Genomic DNA, 22,988 nt, shown 5'->3' on the forward strand with positions numbered 1-22,988 from the left:
CCAATTGCCTATGGAATTTAATTTTGAAATTATTTGTCTCCACTTCCACCATCCTCAGAGATGGGGATTTCCACATTATGACCACTGGCTGTTTAAATAAAGCTCTTCCACACTTCCCCTTCCAATTGTATGTCCCTCCAATTAAGAAATACATTACTGTATGTCACACACACACATACATACAAGCAGTCTCTATAAAGATTTTTAATCCACTGTCCTGGACAGAAAGCAGTGACCGTGGATCTGTCAATCAGCATGAATCGCTCCTTCAGAAGAATTGGGGGTGTGAATATTAAGTACGGCAAAGTGCAAAAGGGAGTCTGTCTGGGATGACTTTAGGCAAAAGAGCGATGAAAGAATAATCCATTGAAACTAGATTTGTCTGTTGTATTTCTGTACTGTACTGACAGTGATGACATTTGTAAACTCTCACAGGATATTCAAAGGGGAGGATTTGCAGTAAAATCTCAAACCAAACTTCACATTAAGATCTGACAGAGTCACTCAATTCGTTTAGGACGGGGAAAACCATTGGCTGTTTTACTGTCAGTGTGACTGGAAAAGCACTGTGTCACGGACACCCGCACCATGGGGAAACCGTGGAAATGTGGAGATTGTGGGAAGGGATTCGGATCCCCATCTGAGCTGGAAACTCATCGACGCACTCACACCGGGGAGAGACCGTTCATCTGCTCTCAATGCGAGAAGGGATTTAGTACGTTATCCAACCTGCGGACACACCAGCGAGCTCACAGCGATGTGCCACTGTTCATCTGCTCTGAGTGTGGGAAAGGATTTACTACTTCATTCAACCTATGCACACACCAGCAAGTTCACACTGGGGAGAAGCCGTTTACCTGCTCCGTATGTTTGAAGGCATTCGGATGTCAATACAACCTACAGAGACACCAGCGAGTTCACACTGAGGAGAGACCATTCACCTGCTCAGTGTGTGGGAAGGGATTCACTCAGTTATCCCATCTGCAGAAACACGAGCGAGTTCACACTGGGGAGAGACCATTCACCTGCTCAGTGTGTGGGAAGGGATTTACTGATTCGTCCAACCTGCTAGCACACCAGCGAGTTCACACTGATGAGAAACCGTTTATCTGTTCCGTGTGTGGGAAAGGATTCAGAAGTGCAGCCCACCTGCAGAAACACCAGCGAGTTCACAAGTCATTACAGGGGTTGGATTCTGCTGTTGTTGCTGCTGTTAATCACATCCAGGACTGAACCATGTTCATTCTGACAGTTGAAGTGGGAGGGTCAGAGAGTTTGTTTCTGTTGCACTGGCTGGTCTCCCAATTTACAATCCAGTGACTGAATTTCCTTGAACGAGGGCACATTTCCACTGAAACGATTCACAGAAGCAGATGTAATGTATTAATTTTATCTTGTACAGTTATGATGAATGTTTATTATATTAAATATATTGTATTGTAGGAACATAGGAACCAGAGTAGGCCATTCAGCCCCTCGATTCAATGAGATCATGGCTGATCTGTGGCTTATCCCCATATACCTGCCTTTGGCCCATGTCCCTTAATATCTTTGCTTCACAAAAATCTATCCATCTCTGATTTAAAATGAACAACTGTTCTAGCTTCAACTGCTGTGTGTGGGAGAGAGTTCCAAACCTCTCCCACCCTGTGTGTGAAGACGTTTTTCCCATCTCTTCTGAATGGTCTGGCCCTAATTTCCAGATTATGCCCCTAGGTTTAGAGGCTCCAACCAATGAAAATAGTTTACCTTTAGCGACCTTATCTTCTCCTGTTAATATCTCCTTTTTCACATTTTCTCCCAAATTTACACCCACCGAATACAATGTCAATCCCCATCTCAACAACAACAATCCCATCCTCCCACCAAACCCCCAAACAACTGCTCGCATGTTAAAATAAACAAATAACAAAAAGGAATCGGGAATCACCCACCGTCACCATTAACACATACAGTCCCAACCCACCCCCCTCCCTAATGTTCGATGTTATCCAATTCTTGAAAGTGCATAATGAATTACGCCCATGAATTGTAGAACCCCTCCATCCTTCCCCTCTGTTCAAACTTAACCTTCTCAAGAGTTAAGAATTCCAACAGGTCCTCCCACCATGCCAGGGCACAGGGTGGAGAGGTTGCTCTCCATCCCAACAGGATCCGCCTTTGGGCTATCAACGAGGCGAAGGCTACAACATCTGCCTCCACACCCGTTTCCAACCCCGGCTGGTCCGACACCCCGAATATGGCCTCCCGGGGATCCAGGTCCTGTTTCATGTGCACCACTTTAGTGATTACCCTAAAAACCTCCTTCCAGTAATCCTCCAGCTTTGGACGGGACCAGAACATATGAACATGATTCGCTGTAAAGTAAAATGGGAAAGATGTCAATTGAAACAAGTAGGTATGACAAAACCCAAAGGTCTGAGAAAAAGCAAGCAAAAATCCCACAAAGGGTTAACAGCATTCAGAAAAGAGGGTTTGAAATGCAAATAGCCTTTACCAGCTTGAAAACCAGCTTGAGACTGCTTAATCTGACGCTGTCCTTTCAAGTTAAAGAAAAACTAGTCATTTAAGTTTTTAGTTACATCGAGGGAAAACTACCTCACACTTTCATAGAAGTTAATTATTTTAGCAAGCAGTTGATACGAATTGCCAGAGTCTAATAAAGCAGAAATTAACACCAAGAAGGAGTCTGTTTAAACATGACTAGAACCAGAGGTATCACTCCACTAAGATTAAGAGACAAATATCAAAGCATTTTTACCAATGCTTATCATTGAAGCATCTTCTTGTTAGACATGATGGAAACTAGGAGTGTGCAACAGACAAATAAAATTACATAAATGAGCAGAAGATATTCCTTGAAGATAATAAAATTTAACCAGCACTGCTTTGAGAAGGAAATAAATATCCTGAATCGCTATAGTCATTCAATTCCAGCTCTCAGAGCTGTTTCGGTAGATGGGAATGATTGAATGCACGAACCTAACAAGGGATCGAAGCTACTGAGAACACCCACAGATAAGAAGAGAGATTGTCAAGGATGCCACGAAGGTCTGACCAACTCGAACGGAAAATCCAGAAGCAAGATCTTTTTTACTTGTTGTAAAGTCAGTGATGTTATGTTTTGAAGTAAAATAAAGTAATTAAAAAATTAACCGTAACCTGAAACAGAGGTTATTACAAAATATCGATGAGTCTACTATACTTTCTTAGCAAGGCGGGACCGAGGATCAAAGCTATTAAGTGGTAAGTAGATAAAACCTTCTTTGAAGATATAGATTATATCTTCTAACTTGAAACACTAGTTTGGCCTGAATAGCACCTACTTAAATCTGCGAAGGAATCGAGGAGTGAAAATCCTTGTTCACCATTTAGAACATCTTTTTTGACCCTTTTTGGTTCAGGGGGAGATTTCTAAGAATAGTGGTGATTTTAACTTGAAGGCATGCACTCTCCGGGGCACCTCACAACAGAACCCCTCCTCCATACCCTCTCCCAACTCTTCCTCCCACTTTGCTTTGATCCCTTCCAGTGGTGCCTTCTCCTCTTCCAAATTAGCCCGGTAAACCGCCGACACTACGCCCTATGTGTAGGTTAAGTTAAGGAGTTATTGGGACAGAGCAGAGGAGTGAACTTGGATGTAGTGCTCTTTCAAAGGGTTGGTGCAAACTCAATGGACTGAATGGCCTCCTTCTGTACTGTAGGAATTTTCTGATTCTATCATTTATTGGTCCAAAATGAACAACCTCACATTTGCTAACTTTGAATTCCATCTGCCACAATTTTGCCCATTCTAGTCTGTCACTATCTTCTTACAATTTTTTTGTTTTTTTTAAATAAATTTAGAGTACTAAATTATTTTTTTTTTCCAATTAAGGGGCAATTTAGCCTGGCCAATCCACCTAACCTGCACATCATTGGGTTGTGGGGGTGAAACCCACGCAGACACTGGGTGAATGTGCAAACTCCACACGGACGGTGACCCAGGGCCGGGCTTCAAACCTGGGTCCTCAGCGCCTCAGTCCCACTGCTAACTGCGCCATATGCCACCCTATCTTGTAATTTAATGCTATCATCTAGCCTGTCTACAATGTCACCTAACTTTGTATCATCTGCAGATTTGGATATATGACTTTCTATGTCATCATCCAAGTCATTAATGAATAATTGCGGTCCCAACACAAATCCCTGTGGTACAGCACTAGTCACATCCTGTCAATTAGAGTACTTCCCATTATCCCCACTCTGTCACCTGCCACTCAACCAATTTCTAACTATCCTGGCCGCGAGGTTTGCTAGTGTCACACGGGAGGGTTTAAACTAGTATGGCAGGGGGGTGGGCACGGGAGCAATAGGTCAGAAGGTGAGAGCATTGAGGGAGAACTAGGGAATAGGGACAGTACGGCTCTGAGGCAGAGCAGACAGGGAGAAGTTGCTGAACACAGCGGGTCTGGTGGCCTGAAGTGCATATGTTTTAATGCAAGAAGTATTACGGGTAAGGCAGATGAACTTAGAGCTTGGATTAGTACTTGGAACTATGATGTTGTTGCCATTACAGAGACCTGGTTGAGGGAAGGGCAGGATTGGCAGCTAAACGTTCCAGGATTTAGATGTTTCAGGCGGGATAGAGGGGGATGTAAAAGGGGAGGCGGAGTTGCGCTACTGGTTAGGGAGAATATCACAGCTGTCCTGCGGGAGGACACCTCAGAGGGCAGTGAGGCTATATGGGTAGAGATCAGGAATAAGAAGGGTGCAGTCACAATGTTGGGGGTTTACTACAGGCCTCCCAACAGCCAGCGGGAGATAGAGGAGCAGATAGGTAGACAGATTTTGGAAAAGAGTAAAAACAACAGGGTTGTGGTGATGGGAGACTTCAACTTCCCCAATGTTGACTGGGACTCACTTAGTGCCTGGGGCTTAGACGGGGCGGAGTTTGTAAGGCGCATCCAGGAGGGCTTCTTAAAACAATATGTGGACAGTCCAACTAGGGAAGGGGCGGTACTGGACCTGGTATTGGGGAATGAGCCCGGCCAGGTGGTAGATGTTTCAGTAGGGGAGCATTTCGGGAACAGTGACCACAATTCAGTAAGTTTTAAAGTGCTGGTGGACAAGGATAAGAGTGGTTCTAGGATGAATGTGCTAAATTGGGGGAAGGCTAATTATAACAATATTAGGCGGGAACTGAAGAACATAGATTGGGGGCGGATGTTTGAGGGCAAATCAACATCTGACATGTGGGAGGCTTTCAAGTGTCAGTTGAAAGGAATTCAGGACCGGCATGTTCCTGTGAGGAAGAAGGATAAATACGTCAATTTTCGGGAACCTTGGATAACGAGAGATATTGTAGGCCTCGCCAAAAAGAAAAAGGAGGCATTTGTCAGGGCTAAAAGGCTGGGAACAGACGAAGCCTGTGTGGAATATAAGGAAAGAAGGAAGGAACTTAAGCAAGGAGTCAGGAGGGCTAGAAGAGGTCACGAAAAGTCATTGGCAAATAGGGTTAAGGAAAATCCCAAGGCTTTTTACACGGACATAAAAAGCAAGAGCGTAGCCAGGGAAAGGGTTGGCCCACTGAAGGATAGGCAAGGGAATCTATGTGTGGAGCCAGAGGAAATGGGCGAGGTACTAAATGAATACTTTGCACCAGTATTCACCAAAGAGAAGAAATTGGTAGATGCTGAGTCTGGAGAAGGGTGTGTAGATAGCCTGGGTCACGTTGAGATCCAAAAAGACGAGGTGTTGGGTGTCTTAAAAAATATTAAGGTAGATAAGTCCCAAGGGCCTGATGGGATCTACCCCAGAATACTGAAGGAGGCTGGAGAGGAAATTGCTGAGACTTTGACAGAAATCTTTGGATCCTCACTGTCTTCAGGTGATGTCCCGTAGGACTGGAGAATAGCCAATGTTGTTCCTCTGTTTAGGAAGGGTAGCAAGGATAATCCAGGGAACTACAGGCCGGTGAGCCTTACTTCAGTGGTAGGGAAATTACTGGAGAGAATTCTTCGAGACAGGATCTACTCCCATTTGGAAGCAAATGGACGTATTAGTGAGAGGCAGCAGGGTTTTGTGAAGGGGAGGTTGTGTCTCACTAACTTGATAGACTTTTTCGAGGAGGTCACTAAGATGATAGATGCAGGTAGGGCAGTGGATGTTGTCTATATGGACTTCAGTAAGGCCTTTGACAAGGTCCCTCATGGTAGACTAGTACAAAAGATGAAGTCACACGGGATCAGGGGTGAGCTGGCAAGGTGGATACAGAACTGGCTAGATCATAGAAGGCAGAGAGTAGCAATGGAAGGATGCTTTTCTAATTGGAGGGCTGAGACCAGTGGTGTTCCACAGGGATCAGTGCTGGGACGTTTGCTGTTTGTAGTATATATAAATGATTTGGAGGAAAATGTAACTGGTCTGATTAGTAAGTTTGCAGACGACACAAAGATTGGTGGAATTGCGGATAGCGATGAGGACTGTCAGAGGATACAGCAGGATTTAGATTGTTTGGAGACTTGGGCGGAGGGGTGGCAGATGGAGTTTAATTCGGACAAATGTGAGGTAATGCATTTTGGAAGGTCTAATGCAGGTAGGGAATATACAGTGAATGGTAGAACCCTCAAGAGTATTGAAAGTCAAAGAGATCTAGGAGTACAGGTCCACAGGTCACTGAAAGGGGCAACACAGGTGGAGACAGTAGTCAAGAAGGCATACGGCATGCTGGCCATCATTGGCCGGGGCATTGAGTATAAGAATTGGCAAGTCATGTTGCAGCTGTATAGAACCTTAGTTAGGCCACACTTGGAGTATAGTGTTCAATTCTGGTCGCCACACTACCAGAAGGATGTGGAGGCTTTAGAGAGGGTGCAGAAGAGATTTACCAGAATGTTGCCTGGTATGGAGGGCATTAGCTATGAGGAGCGGTTGAATAAACTTGGTTTGTTCTCACTGGAACGAAGGAGGTTGAGGGGCGACCTGATAGAGGTCGACCAAATTCTGAGGGGCATAGACAGAGTGGATAGTCAGAGGCTTTTCCCCGGGGTAGAGGGGTCAATTACTAGGGGGCATAGGTTTAAGGTGAGAGGGGCAAGGTTTAGAGTAAATGTACGAGGCAAGTTTTTTACGCAGAGGGTAGTGGGTGCCTGGAACTCGCTACCGGAGGAGGTGGTGGAAGCAGGGACGATAGTGACATTTAAGGGGCATCTTGACAAATACATGAATAGGATGGGAATAGAGGGATACGGACCCAGGAAGTGTAGAAGATTGTAGTTTAGTCGGGCAGCATGGTTGGCACGGGCTTGGAGGGCCGAAGGGCCTGTTCCTGTGCTGTACATATCTTTGTTCTTTGTTTGTTCTAACCAAGTTAATAATTTTCCCTCAACTCCATGGGCTTTCACTTCCGTTAACGGACTCTTATGTGGGACTTGGTCAAATGCCCCTGGAAGTCCAAGTTAATAACATCAATAGACATTCTCCTGTCCACTAGCTCAGTCACCTCTTCAAAATATTCACTGAGATTTGTCAGGTATACCCTTCCCTTCACCAATCCATGCTGGCTCTCCCTGATCGATCAAAATCTTTCAAGCTGTTCAGTTACCCTTTCCCTAAGTATAGAATCCAGCAATTTCCCCACCACAGATGTTAGGCTAACTGGTCTGTAATTCCCTGGTTTCCCCTTTCACTCTTCTTAAAAGGTGGAGTGACATGTCCAATTTTCCAATCCAGGGAGAGTACTCCTGAATCTCGTGAACTCTGAAAGTTTATAGTTTGGGCATCTACAATGTGCTCCCCTCCTTCCTTTAACACGCTCGCTTGGAAACCATTAGATCCTGGTGATTTGTCACTCTTCAGTGTCATTAATTTCCTAATTACTGATGCTATACTTACGTTAATTGTATTAAGTTCCTGTCCTCTATCAACATTACATTTTCAGGACTACCGGCAAGTTATCCTCCTTTTCAACTATAAACACTGAGGCAAAGTAATTGTTCAACACGTCTGCCATTTTCCCATTATCACTGACAATCTCTCCATTTTCAGCTTTTAGTGGCCGACACTACTTTTGTCCACCTGCTTTCCCTTTATATAACTGCAACATTTCTTCTTATATACTTGCGCTGTATCTCATTAAATGTTTCTTAAATATTCTCCACAGATCTTCAGTTGTTTGACCCGTTAACAGATGTTCCCAGTTTACCGTGGACGGTCTCTGCCTCATCCCGTTAACATCAGCCTTACCCAAGTCTGAAACTCCAGTATCTGAATCGTGCTTTTCACTTTCAAACGCTACATTGAGTTCAATCATGTTGTGATCACTATTTGATAAATGTTTGTGCACACTTAGGCCATTAATAGAATTTGGTTCATAACTAAATCTATTACTGATCCCCTTGTTACATCTCGAACATGTTGCTGCAGGAAACTACATGTTCCAGAAATTCACTACCTTTCTGATAGCTGCTTGTCTGCCTCTCCCAATCTTGTGTAAGTTAAAATCCCCCATTAATACTACACTGCCTTTGTCACACATGTGCCTAATTTCTGGATTAAGCATTCTCCTGCCCACTACCTCAGTCACCTCTTCAAAAAATTCAATGAGATTTGTCAGACATCACCGTCCCTTCACCAATCCATGCTGGCTCTCCCTGTTTGATCAAAATGTTGATGTATGCTGTACACCTCAGAGCCCCCAATGGGGAAGTCTGGGATGAAACGGTTCCTTGATGGACTGGACATTCCAGTCGTGGGGGAGGGCAAAATACGGGGCTTGGAAGCACCACTAGCACTGGGAGAGATCATGGACAGCATTAGCTCCATGCAGGCGGGGAATTCTACAAACAATTTGGGACAGCACAGACTCGCTAGCGAGGGGCACACTGCCGCCCACGCTAGCACAGGCCTCAATCTCGCTGGTACCTAAGAAAGACAAAGACCCAATGGAATGTGGGTCATACAGACCCATCTCACTGCTGAATGCAGACGCCAAAATACTGACCAAAATCCTAGCCAAAAGGTTAGAAGACTGTGTACCTGAGGTGGTCGCAGAGGACCAGACGGGATTTGTCAAAGGTAGACAGCTTACCTCGAACATCAGGTGCCTGTTGAACGTGATAATGACCCCCTCCGGGGAGAGAACACCAGAGGTGATGGTCTCCCTAGATGCAGAAAAGGCCTTCGACAGAGTCGAATGGAAAAACCTCAGAGGTAGTGGAGCGGTTCGGACTTGGAACAGGGTTCACCTCCTGGGTAAAGCTCCTATACAACACTCCCATGGCGAGCGTATGGACCAACAATACCAACTGCCAATACTTCCAGCTGCACAGGGGCACCAGACAAGGATGCCCACTGACCCCGCTGCTGTTCGCTCTAGCGATCGAGCCACTAGCAATCGCGCTCAGAGCAGCAAATAGCTGGAGGGGGATCCGAAGGGGAGGCAGAGAGCACAGAGTCTCACTCTATGCAGATGACCTGCTGCTCTACATTTCAGATCCACAGAGCAGCATGGACGGAATCATCGCGCTCCTGAAAGAGTTGGCACCTTCTCGGGCTACAAACTCAACATGAGCAAAAGCAAGATCTTCCTGGTACACCCACAAGTAGGTGGGGCAGCCCTAACGGGACTGCCTTTTAAACAAGCCCGACTCAAATTCCTCTACCTGGGAATCCAAATAGCCCATGACTGGAAAGGGATCCACAAATGGAACCTCAGCAGTCTGACAGAGGAAGTAAAAAAGGACCTGCAAAGATTGAACACACTCCCACTCTCCCTCGCGGGGAGAGTCCAGATGATCAAAATGAATGTGCTGCCCAGGTACCTCTTTCTATTCAGATCCATCCCGATCTACATCCCCAAGGCCTTTTTCAAAGCACTAGACAAACTAATCGTGGTGTTCGTATTGGGGGGGGGGGGGGGGGGGGGGGAGAATGCTAGGATCCCAAAGAAGGTCTTACAAAAAACAAAATCCAGTGGGGGGGGGCTTGCCCTCCCAAACCTACAACTTTACCACTGGGCGTCGACGGACGAGCGAATAAGGGGATGGATCAAGGAGCCAGAAGCCGAGTGGGTGCGCGTGGAGGAGGCCTCCTGCAGGGGGACCTCCCTCCGGGCCCTGGCCACGGTGGCGCTCCCATCCCCACCCAAAAAACACTACAGCAGGAGTGAAGGACAGAAGGACAGTGACAGTCAGGGGCCTATACACGGATGGAAGGATCGCAACACTGGGCGAACTGACAGAGAAATTCCAGCTAGCCAGGGGGAATGAGCTAAGGTACCTGCAATTAAAAAAACCTCCTACGAAAGGAGACAGGGCCATACCCACAACCACCACGACAGACGTTACTGGAAGAGTTACTGGACGCAAACATACTAGATAAAGGAAACTGTAGTGAAATGTATGACCGACTGGTAGAAGGGGCCGACATCTTACTGGACGCAACAAGAATGAAGTGGGAGGAGGACCTGGGGATCGAAATAGGGTGGGGACTCTGGAGCGAAGCACTGCATAGGGTCAACTCCACCTCCACGTGCGCAAGACTCAGCCTGACGCAACTAAAAATGGTACATAGAGCCCACTTAACAAGAACCCGTATGAGTAGGTTCTTCCCGGAGGTGGAGGATAGATGTGAGCGGTGCCAAGGAGGCCCAGCCAACCACGGCCACATGTTCTGGTTCTGCCCCAGACGTGTGGAGTACTGGACAGCCTTCTTCGTGGCAATGTCCAAGGTGGTGGGGGGTGAGGGTCGAGCCATGGCCGAATGTGGCGGTCTTCGGGGTTTCAGACCAGCCAGATCTATTCCTGGGGAGGAGGGCGGACGCCCTTGCCTTTGCCTCCCTGATCGCCCGCCGTAGAATCCTGTTCGGCTGGCAGTCAGCAGCACCACCCAAAGCTGCAGACTGGCTGTCCGACCTCTCGGAATCTCTCCAAATGGAGAAAATCAAATTCGCCATCCGAGGGTCAGACGACGGCTTCCACAGAACGTGGGAGCCATTCACCCAAATGTTCCGAGACCTGTTTGTGGCCAACAAACAAGCAGAAGAATAGCCAGGTAGCCAAGAAACAGGGGAGAGTAGCCAAAACGTGAGAGGGAGAGATAGACCGGGAGGGAGTGGGGGTGGGGGGGGGGGGGGGGCAGAGACAGCTAAATCTAAGAGGAAGGAAAGGCGAGCCACAGGGGGAGGTGGGGGGCAGGAGTGGGGAGAGGGGGGGGGGGGGTAGAGGGAAGAGACAGGGAACAATAGAGGATAGCCAGGGAGGGGGGAGGCAGGGAAGCGTTAACAAACTTAACGTCCAAAGGAACAGAGAAAACGGGGAAGACGGGAGGACCGCAGAAGTGGAACGAGACGACAGCGGCAGCGAACTCCGTCTGGGAGAAGCAAGGGACAACACCATCACAAACAGATGCCTACTTATGTGTGGAAATAATTTTGCCAAGTGTACAGAGCTGCTGCTGTTGAGCACCGGGGGCGTAATACCGTCCGATGGCTTCTCAGGGAAAATTAAAACATCAGCAGCAGTAGGGGAGTGGGGGTGAGTGCTCCATTGGGAGGGTGTGGGAAGACTGAGGCGCGTGCGGTCACGTCTCATCAATTGCTATTGTATATTCTCTTTTTGCACTATGTTAATTTTCACTCTATTTTGCTGTGTTAGGATTATTACTATTTATTATGAAAAATTTTGCAAAACTTTAATTTAAAAAAATATTTTTTTTGAAAAAAATGTTGATATATTACCCAAGCCACGTCCAAATTGGCATAGAGATGAGAAAATTAGGGAAGTTAACACGTGGCTAAAGGAGTGGTGTGGGAAGGAGGGGTTCCATTTCATGGAATACGATCTAAAACCTCAGAACTGCCACCAGGGGGTGATATACAACACCCATTATAGTTTTAGATCATTTCCTGTTCCTCAGTTCCACCCATATGGTCTCCACTGGATGCTTTCCCCTCATTATATCCTCCCTCATCATTGAGGTTATAGTATTTCTAATCAGTAAGGCCACTCCACTCCCTTGACCAACTTCCCTGCCCCTCCTGTAAACTTTATAACCAGGTATATTTAGTTCCCAGTCCCGACCATCCCACAGCCATGTAATAGCAGCTGCATCATAATCTTTAATTTGAATTGCATCTGCAGCTCATCTTGTTTATTCCTTACACTCCGTGCATTAGTTTATAGAACTCTGACTTGGGCCCCCCCCCCCCCCCCCTCCTCTTTAACCTGTCCCACAGCATTGATGCTTTATTCGCTGTTTATTATTTTTCTCTTCCGGTTTAACCAGTATACTTCTCGTAGTTTTGCCATTAACTACAGTTCCTGAAGTTGGTTCCTAACTACTCTCTGCCCTGCTAATTGATTTTGTAACTATATTGACCCCCCCCCCCCCCCCCCCCCCCCCCCATGAACTAGTTTAAAGTCCTTCTGATCACCCAATTTATCTTTTCCGCTCGGACACTGGTCCCAGATCATTTCAGGTGGAGACCATCCCAACAATACAGTTCCCGCTTGTCCCAATATTGATCCCAGTGACCCACCAAATGGAACCCCTCTTTCCCACACCACTCCTTTAGCCACGTATTTGCTTCCCTAATTTTCTCATCTCTATGCCATCTTAACTAAGGCTAAAAACCCTCAATTATCTAAACCTCAGGGAACCTTGTAGCTATAAACAAAATTCCATTAGACCTATATAGGTAGACAAGTAAATGGTTGGAATCGATGATTATCCCACTTCTACAACATTTTAACTGCAACTTTTATGCCAATTTAGATGTGGTGTGGGTAATATATCTTTTGTAGTAATATTTTTTAAAATCCTGGTTTAACATACAGGCAGGCCTGCCTGCAAAAGATGCAAAAGAAATGATGTGGAAGTGGGATAATCAGCGATTCCATCCATTTACTTGTCTACCTATATAGGGCTAATGGAATTTTGTTTGTAGCTAGAAGGTTCCCTGAGGTTTAGATAATTGAGGGTTTTTAGCCTTCGTAAGATGGTCATAAGATAGTTAGTTGGCTGAAGATGATGTAATTAATGGGAGGAGCCAGGTCTGTCAGAAGTAGTTTAGCTTTTTGCCTGCCAAAGACAGAAGGACCTACAGTAGGTCTGAAAGGGTATCTCGGACTTCTGGTGGCTATGAAGGAATAAGTCACATTTTTGGTGGCTCCCACTTTGGTTGGACTTTTGGGCCTTTTCCCCCGACTTTTTAACGGACTTGAATTGCAGAACGGATGTTAGTGGCAATTCTCTACTGAATTCCCACTTCAGTGCAAGGAGAAAAGGACTGGAAGTGTTTGTAAGGGCAGAAACAAGAAGACAGAGATAACTTGGGCTGTGTTGCAACAGGGGACAGCATGGCGGAGGGGCGAACCTCTGGCTTGTCGACCCAGCAGTCTATGGAGCAGCTATGCAAGTCATCCAGGAGGGCTTTGCTACGCAGAAACGGGTCTGCTTGGTCCCGATAAAAGCATTGATTGAGTGATTGGAGCTCAGGTTGGACACCCAGGATCGGGCGATCCAGAAGGTGGAGAACGCGCTGGCTGAGCAGGAGGAGCATCAGACTGCGGTGGAGTTGGAGGTGGGGATGCTGAGGGATCAGCAAAAGAAGCTTCTGGATCCCGCCGGCAGAACCTAAGAATTGTTGGGCTCCCAGAGGGGTCCGTAGGAACGGACACTGGGGCATACGTCGCAGGCATGTTTGAGAAGCTGCTGGATGGGGCATTCTCCGGCCCTTGGAGGTGGATAGGGCTCACAGAGCACCTGTGAAGAAGCCACGAATGGGACCCCCCCCCCCACAACCCCCCCAACCCCCCGAGGGCTATGGTGGTGAGATTCCACAGGTTGTCGATAAGGAGCGTATTCTGCAGTGGGCCAAGCAGACACGGAGCGGCAAGTGGGACAAAAGGATCCTGCGGGTTTACCAAGACCTGAGTGTGCAGGTGGCCAGGAGGAGAGCAGGTTTCAATCAGATCAGGGCGATCCTGTTCAAGAAAAAGGTGAAGTTTGGACTGTTATACCCAGCCCGTCTCTGGGTCACGCATGAGGATCAGCACCTTTATTTTGAGTCGCCTGAGGACGCGTTGGACTTTGCAAGAAAGGGCTGACGAAGGACTGAGAACTTTTGAATTTGGCTGCAACGTTCGTGTTTTGTTTTCTCTGCTTTGTGTCTGTTTTCGTAAAAAGTTTCTCGTTTTGCTTGGACAATGAGCCCACCAACTAGGCTGATCACCTGGAATGTTCGAGGGTTAAATGGGCCAGTCAAAAGGGCACGTGTGTTCGCGCATCTTAGGGGATTGAAGACGGTTGTGGTAATGTAGCAGGAGAAGCACCTTACGGTAACGGACCAGGTTAGACTGAGGAAAGGCTGGGTCAGCCAGGTGATTCATTCGGGACTAGATTCAAAGATTAGGGGGGTCGCGATCCTGATCAATAAGCAGGTGGTTGAGGCGCCTAGAATAGTCTTGGATGTGGGAGGTCGGTACATTATGGTCAGTGGGAAACTGGAGGGGGTGCAGGTGGTATTAGTGAATGTATATGCACCAAATTGGGATGATGTGGAGTTTATAAAGAGGATGCTGGGGAAGATACCGGACCTGGACTCGCACAGGTTGGTCATGGGAGGGGACTTCAACACCGTTATGGACCCTGGCTTGGACCGTCAAGCTCGAAAATGGGCTGGGTGCCAGCAATGGCAAAGGAACTAATAGGGTTCATGGAGCTGATTGGGGGGGGTGGGGTGGAGGAGTGGATCCATGGAGGTTCGGGCAGCCGGGGGTGAAGGAGTGCTTCACACATGCATAAAGTGTACTCCCGGATTGATTTCTTTATTTTGAGCAGGGTCTTTCTGGCTGGGGTGGTGGACACGGGGTATTCGGCGATTACAATCTCAGACCATGCACCGCACAGGGTTGAGCTGCAGGTTAGGAAAGGCAGTAATCAGCGCCCGCGCTGGAGGTTGGATGTGGGACTCTTGGCGGATGAAGGGGTGTGCGAGAGGCTGAGGAAATGCAGTGGGAGTCTCGTCACCATCCAACCATCACAGAGCTTTCCCCGTTCTGCTGAGCAAGAATCAACTATATTTATATATCCCAGGAGGTGGGGTGCACAGCCCAGGAGTTTGAGTAACCAGGCATTGTGAACTTACTCACCAATCACATCAGTCCAATTAGAAGTTGAGATGCATTCATCCAGGTTTCATTCTTCACTGCTGTTATTTGCAGTTGAACGCTCACAGACAACATACCGAACCCCCGGTCTGAGCTGATCTCAGTGGGTGTAGTGAGGTTATCGATGGGTTTCGAATGTAAATCTACACAATGAAGATCAGAATTGGGTGAGTTTTTTCCTGCTCCACCGGCTGATCCAATAAACACTTGGCACCCCTTCAGTTACCTTGTGTCAAATAGTTCAAATTCTCATTTTGGAAATGGAGTAAGGGGGTTTCCTTTTTAAATAAATTAACAGAAACATCCTATTTATAGATTCCAATTTAAAAGACTTAATATGTACTCAGTCTTTGGTATTTGTGCTACCTTACCTACGAAAATAAGTAAACTAAAAAAATATTCAACACAAATACTGATGATGATGTGATTACGTGACTACATCACTTAATAAAGGAGTTAGTGAGAGTGGAAAAGGTGACCATGGAAACCAAACATTAACTCCTGAAAATCAAAGAGCATCTCTCGAGAAAATCTCAAGAAGAGCCATTGAAAAAATATATTTTGAGCCCTGGAGTCGGATCTTTCAGACACTGAATTGTAGATTTTACACCAAAGATTGATTTAGAATTGAAGCAAAAATTCATAAATTTATTCTAAACAGGTTTCTGCTGAGAGGTCTTGAATTAAGAAGAAAGATCACAGATGGTGCTTTTAAAAATAGACACTGTCGCCCCCACAATAAATGCCATTTTCAGCAGATTAAATTCCAGCAGTTTTGGGGTTAACATCAGCAGAAAATATTGTCAGACTGTCAATACTAAACAACAGCAGAATCCAACCCCTGCTGTCATTTATGAACTTGCTGATGTCTCTGGAGGCATCGTGACTGAGTGAATCCCTTCCCCCACACAGCGGTTGAATTGTCTCTTAGTGTGAGTGCGTTGGTGTGTCAGCAAGTTGAAAGACTTTGCGAATCCCTTCCCACACACTGAGCAGGTAAACGGTTTCTCCCCAGTGTGAGTGCGCTGGTGAGCAGTGAGGTTGGATGACTGCCTGAAACTCTTTCCACAGGAGGTGCAGCCGAATGGTTTCTCTTCAGTGTGAATTCGCTGGTGTCTCAGAAGGGTGGGTAAAACTGTGAATCCCTTCCCACACACAAAGCAAGTAAACGGTCTCTCCCCAGTATGGAGCCGCTGGTGTACAATGAGGGAGGATGCCTGTCTGAAACTCTTTCCACAGGAAGTACAGCTGAATGGTTTCTCCTTAATGTGAACTCGCTGGTGTGACAGCAAGTGGGATGATCCGGTGAATCCCTTCCCACACACAGAGCAGGTGAATGGCCGCTCACCTCTATGAACACGCTGGTGTGACAGCAGGTGGAATGACTGAGTGAATCCCTTCCCACAGTCGGAGCAGGCGAACGGCCTCTCCCCAGTGTGAGTGCGTTGGTGTACAGTGAGTGCTGAAGAATGCCTGAACCTCTTTCCACAGGAGGTGCAGATGAATAGCTTTTCCTCAGTGTGAATCCGCTGGTGAGACCAAAGGCCAGATGACTGAATGAATCCCTCCCCACACACAGAGCAGGTGAATGGCCTCTCCCCAGTGTGACTGCGCCGATGGTTTTCCAGCAGGGAAGGGTAACTGAATCCCTTCCCACAGTCCTCACATTTCCATGGTTTCTCCATGGTGCCAGTGTCCTTGTGTCTCTCCAAGGTGGATGATTGGTTGAAGTCTTGTCTACACACAGAACATGTGCACTGTCTATCCTCACTGTGAAGGTCGTGATGTTTCTTCAGGCTGTGTAACTGGTTAGAGCTTTCCTCGGTCAGTTCACTGGAACACTCTCACTCGGGTGTGTTTGTCTTGATATCTTTCCAGTCACACTGATGTTTAAAATTGTTTCTCACAGACAGAAGAGACAAAAGTTTCTCCTTCAACATTCAAAGTCTGAGGATTTTCAGGTCCTGATGAATTGAGTGACTGTCAGATGATGTTTGGTTTCAGTCTCACATCTGTAAATCCTCCTTTCCAATATCCTGTAAAAGGAATTTACAAACGTCATCACTGTCAGTGGAGCATATAAATTCAGAATAGACAATATACCATTATTTCCTCTCTCGTTCTCCCAAAGCTGTAAATCCCCGTCCCACACACTCTCCCTCCTCCCCGGGCTGAAATCCAAACCCATCTCACCATCTGCACCATTTCTTTCCTCCACTCCAGTTTTCTCCCTCCCTCTCCTCTGCCTGGGTTCAGTTCTCCAGCTCCTGTCTGCAGACTGACAATAAAACCAATTATTTTCTTTGTCAATTATTCTTTTTGTCTACTGTGTACGTACTGTGTATGTTCCTTGGCCACAGAAAAAATACTTTCCACTGTATTTCGGTACATGTGACAATCAATCAATCAGCCGTGTGCACCATCTACAAGATGCACTGCAGTAACTCACCAAGGTTCCTGAGACAGCACCTTCCAAACCCACAACCACTACCATCTAGAAGGACATGAGCAACAGACACCGGGAACCCCATCACCTGGAGGTTCACCAAGTCATTCAGCACCCTGACATTGAAATATATCACCGCTCCTTCACTGTCGCTGGGGCAACATCCTGGAACTACGTCCCTGACAGCACAGTGGGTGTACCTACACCTCAAGGACAGCAGCGGTTCAAGAAGGCAACTCACCATCACCTTCTGATGGGAAACTAGGAATGGGTAATAAAAGCTGGCCGAGCCAGCGACGCCCACATCCCGTAAAAAATTGAATAAAGAAATATATATCTGCTGCTCCTGTCCTAGATGGTAGTGGCTGCATGCCTGAGTGTGTGTGTCTGTTTGCGTGGGTGTGTCAGTCAGTGTGTACGGGGAGTGTCTGGTGTGTTCTTGATGTAAGGGTACCTGCTGATTATGTCCTTCTATATGGGAGTGGTTGTTGGTTTGGAAGGTGCTGCCCAAGGAGCCTTGGTGATTTCCCGCAGTGCATCTTGTAGATGGTACACCCACTGCTACTACCGTGCGTCAGTGGTGGAGGGAGTGAATGTTTGTGGAAGGCATGCCAATCAAGTGTGCTGCCTTATCCTGGATGGTGTTGAGCTTCTTGAGTGTTGTTGGAGCTGCACTCATCCAGGTAAGTGGTGAGCATTCCATCACACTCCTGACTTGTACCTTGTAGATGGTGGACAGGCTTTTGGGGAGTCAGGAGGTGAGTTACTCACCACAGAATTCCTATCTTTTTTTTTCTAATTTAGAGTACCCAATTATTTTTTCCAATTAAGGGGCTATTTAGCGTGGCCAATTCACCTACACTGCACATTTTTGGGTTGTGGGGACGAAACCCACGCAGACACGGGGACAATGTGCAAACTCCACATGGACAGTGACCCAGAGCCGGGATCGAACCTGGGACCTCAGTGCCGTGAGGCAGCTGTGTTAACCACAAGGCCACCGTGCTGCCCGAATTCCTATCTTCTGACCTGCTCTTGTAGCCACAGTATTTATATGGCTAGTCCAGTTCAGTTTCAGGTCAATGGTAACCCACCCCCCGTGGGGGATTCAGTGATGGTAATGCCATTGCATGTCAAGGGGTGATGGTTAGTATGTCTCTTATTGGAGATGGCACTTGTGTGGCACACATGTTACTTGGCACTAGTTAGCCCAAGCCTGGGTATTTGTCTGACATCCCAAAACATTTCATGGGAGAGGCTATCAATCATCATTTAACACCGGAAGGATTTTATCGAGCAGATGTGACCAAAACAACTGGTCAAAGAAGTAGGAATTAAGGAGTATCCAAAGGAGGAAAATGAGGTGGAGATATTTAGGGAAGGAATTCCAGAGTTTACTGACTCTCCTAACAGTGGAAACGTTTTCTTCCGATCTACCTGCAGAAACCTCTCATCATTTTGATCACCAGCAATAAATTTCCCTCGAACCTTCTCTGTGTAAGGGAGGAAATCCCAACTTCTCCAGTCTGTCCATAAAACTGAAATCCCTCAACCTTGATACCGTTCTGGTAAATCTCCCCTGCTCCCTGTCTGAGACATTGGCCTCCTTTCTAAATTGTGCTGCCCACAACTGGTCACGAGAACTGTCAACTTAAGAAAACTGTCATTATTCTGAACGTTGCTTTATTAATTTAAAGAAATTAACATATCTTGTTAGCTGTGTTTCCTTTAACAGAATCGACAAATTCATCGACAGAAAATCAAGATACAGCACAAGATTGGTTCAATTATATATTTAATAAGTTATTGTATTTGATATTTTAAAATAAATGTTTAAAATTAGCCTGGAAATTAAAACTTCAAACAATGTGGAAGCTGGTTTTAAAAAAAAAAACAACAATCTTTGATTAAAAGCCAAAAGAACATATCGTTCAAAGAAATTTGATAACGGGAATTTGGCAGCAATCCAACTTTTACTCCCAGTCCATTTGAGTGACAAAAAAAAAGTTTAAAGATGCGAATGGCATCATTCCAAGCTATACGCCTCTTTTTGTCTCTGTAAGAAAATTAACCCTTTCAACAAGCTTTTGTGCATAATCCAGAGGATGTCCATTTTGATAATCATTTTACCATTTATTACTAGATCATATGTTCAACTTTTATTGTATAATAATTTTACATGAAGTTATTATTAATTACCAATGTTATCAAATTTGATTAATTTATTAATTATAATAATTATTTTAAAATGCCTGTTGCAATGTTAATTCCATTTTATTGCTTAAAACTGCAATGATTCTTTGCGCTTTTACCTATCCTATCGCATTAATGATGTATTTTAATCTTTTCTGATATATCTCAATTTTTCGATTTATCAAAGGGCCGACTGTAGAAGCCAGGTATTTCAAATACAACTAGTATAGGTAAAAGATAGCTGTTTAAGCATAAATGTTGAGCCCCAGTTTTAAATACCCATTTATACAGCATAATTCACTTTTACTGAATTCCGTTGTTCTGGCAAATGCATATTTTCAAAGACAGTGTGACATTAAAACAGCACAGTTGCAAGATAATTTGACACTGCTTGTGCTAATTGTCAAGGCCAAGGGATTGAATACACAGCAACATGAAGGCACCATTGTTCACAATGCAGATAACAGCTAGGTCAGAAAAGCTGATGTTGCACATTGAAGATGGACGGCTTGCCATCAAATCAAATGTATTTGAGTCTAACCCAAACCAATTAGGATTATATTGGGGTGTAATTAGACGACTTACGACAGATATGAAAGTGTATAACTGAAAAGTTTCTCCCCGCCATTTTAGGTTTTGTTTTAGTGTTTAGTTTTTAGGTAATTGTCTTTGGGGGTTCTGTCAGTCTACCAGTCTGTGTCAGTGATGTTAGTCCACTTTTGACTTTGAGTTTGAGTTTAGCTGAAGATTAGCTTTCTCTCTCTCTTTATGTTTCATTGCCAGACTTTGACCTTTAAAAAGTTACTTTCGAGCTGTCTGCCTAAGCAAAGAAAGATAATGTCTGTAATTCTCTGAAAGCTTCGAAATGTCTACGAATTGCCTTTTAAATGACTTTCAAATTGTAATCAAGCGACTACAAATAAAACAATTCTTTTTGGCACCTGAGGAGTTTATACTGCAAATTTCTGCTGAGTTCCAGTATTCGCAAAGTGCTACTGATAACCGAATAGCAGAGATGATATAAATTCCTTCAACTATACACAGTCGAATAATACAAGGAATCAAACAACTTAACACAGTCTACAAATAGTACAAATCTTACAACTTGTCGTATTGCGCCAGGACTTGATTCATCAACTAAGCTTCCCCCAAACTTGGCGTAGTTCGACAGGTTAAGATCCCTATAAATTAAAGATTCCTTCAGTGTGAAAGGTTCTACATCAGCACAACAGAATCTCAGACTGTTACAGCGCAGGAGGCCATTCGGCCCCTTGTGTCTGCACTGTCTCTCTGAATGAGCCTTTCACCCAGTGCCTTCTCCTGCTTTCTCCCTGTAACACTGCACATTGTTTAAAAAGGTATAGATTTTGAACCAAATATTAAATTGGGATTGATATTCAAAGTTAAAATTTTTACTGCAGAAACAGCTTCAGCTGGGAGTCTGAATGAAGAGGAAAGATCCCAGGCAGCGGTTCTTCAAGGTTCACTGCAGGCCCAGCCGTTCAGGAACCTTGCATCATATTCAGTCGGGGCAGGGGGGGCTCAATTGGGATTGGCGGCACTGGGGGGGGGGGGGGGGGGGGGGAAGGGGGTGCGGTCCAGGATGCGCGAGCGCCCAAAGGGGATACTACTTTTGCGGTCCGGGTCCGCGGGCGTAGTCTGCCATGAAGCACGGTGAGGCCGCTGCTGGCCTCACCCTGCGCATGCGCGGCCACGGACCCAGCAATGCTCCGTGACATATCAGAAGCTGGAGATGAGAGCTATATGCTGCCTCCCTGCTAGCCCCCGCATCCGCCTCCCCCGGAGCAGGGAATCGGTGGCTGTTTTGTGCCAGTTTTCGTGGGGTAAAACACCCCCGTTTTCACGCCTGAGTGGGGACTTGGTCCAGCCCAATACTTTTCATTGTACATCAATGAAAATTAATTTGTACTCCCCTTTGTTCTGGTTTATAATTGAGGGCCTGCTCACTTGCATTTATATATAATTTTTATCCTACCCACCCAATCTTCACAACATAGCAAACAAAAATCACTATTCACGAATTGGGATGATCAATGGCGTGTTCATTACCCGGCATTCCCCGCGGTGGTGAATGTCCCCTCTCGACACTGCAGGACAGCAGTGCGCAGGCGCATTGCCTGGGAGTAGTTGGAGCATGCGTGGTGTGTGATGGCGCCTGTGAAAGAGACGCTTCTTTGTCTCAAGGGCAGCGGGTAAGGATGGGGAATCCGGAGCAAGCGATAGAGCCGGCTCTGGAGGGATAAAATGTTTAAACACCGTGTGAAGACCCTAAACCAGGAATACGTACCTGTAAGTCCTGCGCTTGCAGCTTCGGATCTTTTTCCCCACAACAGGCCCAGTTTAACGGCCGCCATCTTGATTCAAATGGAGCGGTGCGAATGCGCGTGTGTACGGTGACGTCAAATGGGCAGGGCTTCATAGTCTGTTCCAGGCCAAGTCCTAGTGCCCGAAAAAACGTACTTCACGGGCTGCAGTCTCTCTGAGCTTGATTAATTTGTCAAGTGAAAAGGATGGTCTCATTCCTAATGTTCTCAATTAAAGGGCTGGTTTCCCCAGGAGATGGCTGACATTTCAGGGTCAGTAAATTAATATTGGGCAGTGATATCTAATGCAGCGGCACGGTCGCACAGTGGTTAGCACTGTTGCTTCACATCGCCAGGGACCTGGATTCGATTCCCACTTGGGTCACTGTCTGAGCGAAGTCTGCACGTTCTCCCTGTGTCTGCATGGTTTCCTCCGGGTGCTCCGGTTTCCTCCCACAAGTCCCGAAGGACTTGCTGTTAGGTAATCTGGAGATTCAGAATTCTCCCTGTGTTCCCGAACAGGCGCCGGAATGTGGCAACTAGGGGCTTTTCACAATAACTTCATTGCAGTGTTAATGTCAGCCTACTTGTGACAATAATAAAGAATATGATGTTCTGACGGTTAGTCTTTGGATTTCTCTACCACAGGGAGCAGCAAAGTCTGGGGGGGTCATTGAATATGTTCAAACATGGTATCGACAGATATTTGATGGACAATGGAGTTAAGGGTTATGGGGTTCAGGCAGGAAAATAGAGAGAAATCTGAAGCTGAGGAGGGATTTTTTCACTCAAGGATGTGGTGAAGCTTTGGAATTCTCTACCCCAGAGGAGTGTGGAGCCTCAGTCATTAAGTATGTTCAAGACAAATATTGA

The 22,988-nt window shown here is 46.1% G+C and overlaps 2 protein-coding genes across 2 annotated transcripts in view; one reads left to right on the forward strand and one right to left on the reverse strand.

The window, feature by feature from the left end:
* Positions 1-22,988, forward strand: part of LOC140417814 (uncharacterized) — a 150,236-nt gene that overhangs the window by 23,019 nt on the left and 104,229 nt on the right. Inside the window, exon 3 of the mRNA XM_072501267.1 lies at positions 565-1,230. Coding sequence (XP_072357368.1) covers positions 565-1,230 — 666 coding nt within the window. The remainder of the gene's footprint in view (positions 1-564; positions 1,231-22,988) is intronic.
* Positions 15,780-22,178, reverse strand: LOC140421521 (uncharacterized). Its single transcript, XM_072506310.1, has 2 exons — positions 22,100-22,178; positions 15,780-17,188 (listed from the first exon to the last, which is right to left on the reverse strand). Exon 2 carries the CDS (start codon positions 16,835-16,837, stop codon positions 16,004-16,006), a length of 834 nt encoding a protein of 277 aa, XP_072362411.1. The 5' UTR covers positions 16,838-17,188; positions 22,100-22,178; the 3' UTR covers positions 15,780-16,003.

This window comes from Scyliorhinus torazame, chromosome 5 (assembly GCF_047496885.1).
Source record: "Scyliorhinus torazame isolate Kashiwa2021f chromosome 5, sScyTor2.1, whole genome shotgun sequence".
Lineage (NCBI taxonomy): Eukaryota > Metazoa > Chordata > Chondrichthyes > Carcharhiniformes > Scyliorhinidae > Scyliorhinus > Scyliorhinus torazame.

Coding starts and splice junctions, on each gene's coding strand:
- LOC140421521 (XM_072506310.1), bottom strand. CDS start 16,837: ATGGAGAAACCATGGAAATGTGAGGACTGTGGGAAGGGATTCAGTTAC.